Source organism: Tupaia chinensis, unplaced genomic scaffold (genome assembly GCF_000334495.1).
Source record: "Tupaia chinensis unplaced genomic scaffold, TupChi_1.0 Scaffold000355_1, whole genome shotgun sequence".
Taxonomy (NCBI): Eukaryota; Metazoa; Chordata; class Mammalia; order Scandentia; family Tupaiidae; genus Tupaia; species Tupaia belangeri.
This window is the reverse complement of record NW_006159850.1, coordinates 14162383-14164990: the sequence shown is the minus strand read 5'-3', so window position 1 is coordinate 14164990 and position 2608 is coordinate 14162383. Positions and strand designations below refer to the sequence as shown.

General features: G+C 64.0%; 1 protein-coding gene across 4 annotated transcripts in view; it reads left to right on the top strand.

Annotated features, from left to right (window-relative positions):
- The window catches only part of VAC14 (VAC14 component of PIKFYVE complex), a 121614-nt gene that overhangs the window by 112526 nt on the left and 6480 nt on the right, over window positions 1-2608 (top strand). For 3 of the 4 annotated variants that reach the window (XM_006152660.3, XM_006152661.3, XM_027773513.1), the window contains exon 19: window positions 1396-1475. In XM_006152660.3, coding sequence (XP_006152722.1) covers window positions 1396-1475 — 80 coding nt within the window. Of the gene's footprint in view, window positions 1-1395; window positions 1556-2608 lie in introns of all 4 variants that reach the window. The other variant, XM_027773514.1, reaches the window with a different exon arrangement.

Below are 2608 nucleotides of genomic sequence, written 5' to 3'. Positions count from 1 at the left end.
GGGGGCTCTCCTGAAGCTCCTCTTCCACCTCGTCTCTCAGGAGAGCCAGAACCTGTTCTGCTGCCTGTACCGCTCCTGGTGCCACAACCCGGTCACCACAGTGTCCCTCTGCTTCCTCACCCAGAACTACCGGCACGCCTACGACCTCATCCAGAAGTTGTATCCTTCCCCTGCCTGTGTGCCACCCTGGCTGCCACAGAGGGCCAGAGGCGGCCTGTGCTCCCTCCCCACCCGGACTGCTATCCTGCCCCCACCCCTCACTCAGCCTCCAGGCCTTGTGACGTCAGGGCTGCCGGGCAGGGGCACCCTGAGGTCATATTCAGGAGGGCACTGGGCACTGGTGGCAGCTAACGGGCCACTGCCTAGGGCCCTCCTGAAGTGGAGCTGGTCTTAGAGAGACCTCCACATGGGATCAGGGCTGGGTAGGCCCAGGCCAGCAGGTGCTGGCAGGTGGAACTGGGCAGTCTGGACAAGGGGAACTCCCGGCTCCTGCCCTGGGGGGAGGCAGGTGCGTCCTGCTCACTGCAGCTCCCACCAACCTTCTTTGTGCCAGGCCCAGTTTGCTGGGCAGTGCTGGGAGAGAAGGCCAGGGAGCTGGGACCTGGGGGGACTGCCACAGTGGCCGAGGTGAGGCCTGGAGGCTGGAGCTGAGGTGCTAGACTTTGGGGGCTGCAGAGCCAGACCTGGTGGTCCAGCAGACACCACGGGGAGCAGAAGGAGCCCACATGCACCTGAGCACTGCCCGTCAGGCTTGTCTCAGACACCGAAAAACAAACCAGCCCCGTCTGTGAACACCAGCGGGGACCCTGGATTGGCTCTCTGTTCAGGGGGTGCTGGGGCAGGAGCTGGAGGATCAGGTGGGGCTGTGAGGTGCCTCCATGGAGGGCCAGGTACGGCCTTGCTGGGCCCCCAGGGGCCTGCTCTACTACATCTTAGTTTGTTTCTTCGGCCACTTGTGTGACCTAGAGACAGGCCACTGCCCCAGTTCCACAGGTCACCTGAGCCTGACACAGACCGTGCTGGTGGGCCATCCGTTCAGGCAGGAGCCACATGTGTCCCGCCCAGCCCTGCCCTGCAGGCTCCAGGCCTGTGGTAAGAGCCTTCCAGAGCCTGGAGGTGCAGAGGAGAGGGCTTTGGAGCAGAACCAGAGCACCGGGGTGGTGGGGCAGCAGAGAGAGCAGACAGGGCCCTTTGTGTGCCATCCTGCATGGCGAGAACCAGGCTGTGCACGGGGCGTGGGGCCGGGTGGGGAGCACACAGTGCTCTGGACCGCTGGCTCGAGCCCCAGGTCCCCCTCACCCACCTCCTGCTTGCAAGGTTGCAGGGTGTGGCCAGCCAGCCCTGTCAGACACCGGCCGTGTGGCCCTATGGTCAGACTCCTTGACTACCACCCAGTGGGGACCTGGAGGTCACCGTGGACTTCCTCACAGAAGTGGACAAGCTGGTGCAGCTGATCGAGTGCCCCATCTTCACATGTAAGAGTCCTGCGTCCAGCCTCGCCTTACCCAGCACAGGCCCCAGGCCTAGCACTGAGCCTCTGGCCAGCTGGAGTGAGGTAGGGGGCAGCCCGCCTCAGACTGGGGGCAGCGAGGGAGGGACAGCAGTCACCGGGGATGCTCTGCAATGTCCAACATGTCGGACTGGGGAAGACAGGCAGGGCGAGAGGCCGGCTGCAGAGGGCCAGGCCTGTGGCATCAGAGCGTGGGTCCTGCCTCTGTCCTCCAGGTGGGTGTCCTGGGCACACCGGTACTGACAGCCAAATCCACCTGAAGGTGACTGTCACGCGTGCAGAGGAGAAGGCACAGGTGCCCCCGCCCCAGGCAGGGCCCAGCCACTCTTCCCAAGCACGCTGCCCCCACCCTGGCTCTCTGAAGTGTTGCCCCCAACGCAGGACCCGCACAGGTGCTCCTGTTTGCCCAGCAGCCATCTCTGGCCTCTCTGCAAGAAGAGCTGGCATTGCTGGGAGCTGATGGGCAGGACTGCCTGCTAGTAACACCCAGGCGGAGTGTGTCAAAGTGGCAGCTGGCTGGGGCGCACACGGCTCTTGGCACCTCAGCACATAGCGCTGCACCCATAGCAAGCAGCCCTCTGAGCGCCACCCTGTTGACGGCACAACAGAGCTGCCAGAGCAGTCCTGCCTGCGGCTACCTTCCCTGCTGGGATGGCCGCCTGGGTCTCCTGCTCCCTGGAGTGTCAGACCCACCCAGCCTGAGCCCTGGAGCCCAGAAGTAAGTGCAGGGACAGAGGCGGCCCTCCCCTCCGGACTCCCATCCCAGGGAGTAAGGTGACCCGTGCCCTGGGGACAGAAGTGCAGGAGGGAGTCCTGCTCTCTCAGCAGAGGGCACTAAAACCTGTCCCAAGAGTGCCGCACTCCACTTCCCCAGGGCCCTCCCAGGGCCGGCAGGTGCCCACTCCTCACCTGAGATCTGGTTCACCCTGACCCCGGAGAAGCCGCCAGCATTTCTCAGGTGTAGACTTTATAAGGATAAAGTTGACCATAGCTCTGCATCCCCTGGTCTCTGCCTGGCATCCACTCGACCCCAAGTTGCCTGGACCCTGCTTTGGCTGGCATGGCCACGAGGCAGTTCGAGCTTTCCTAGGCCCAAAA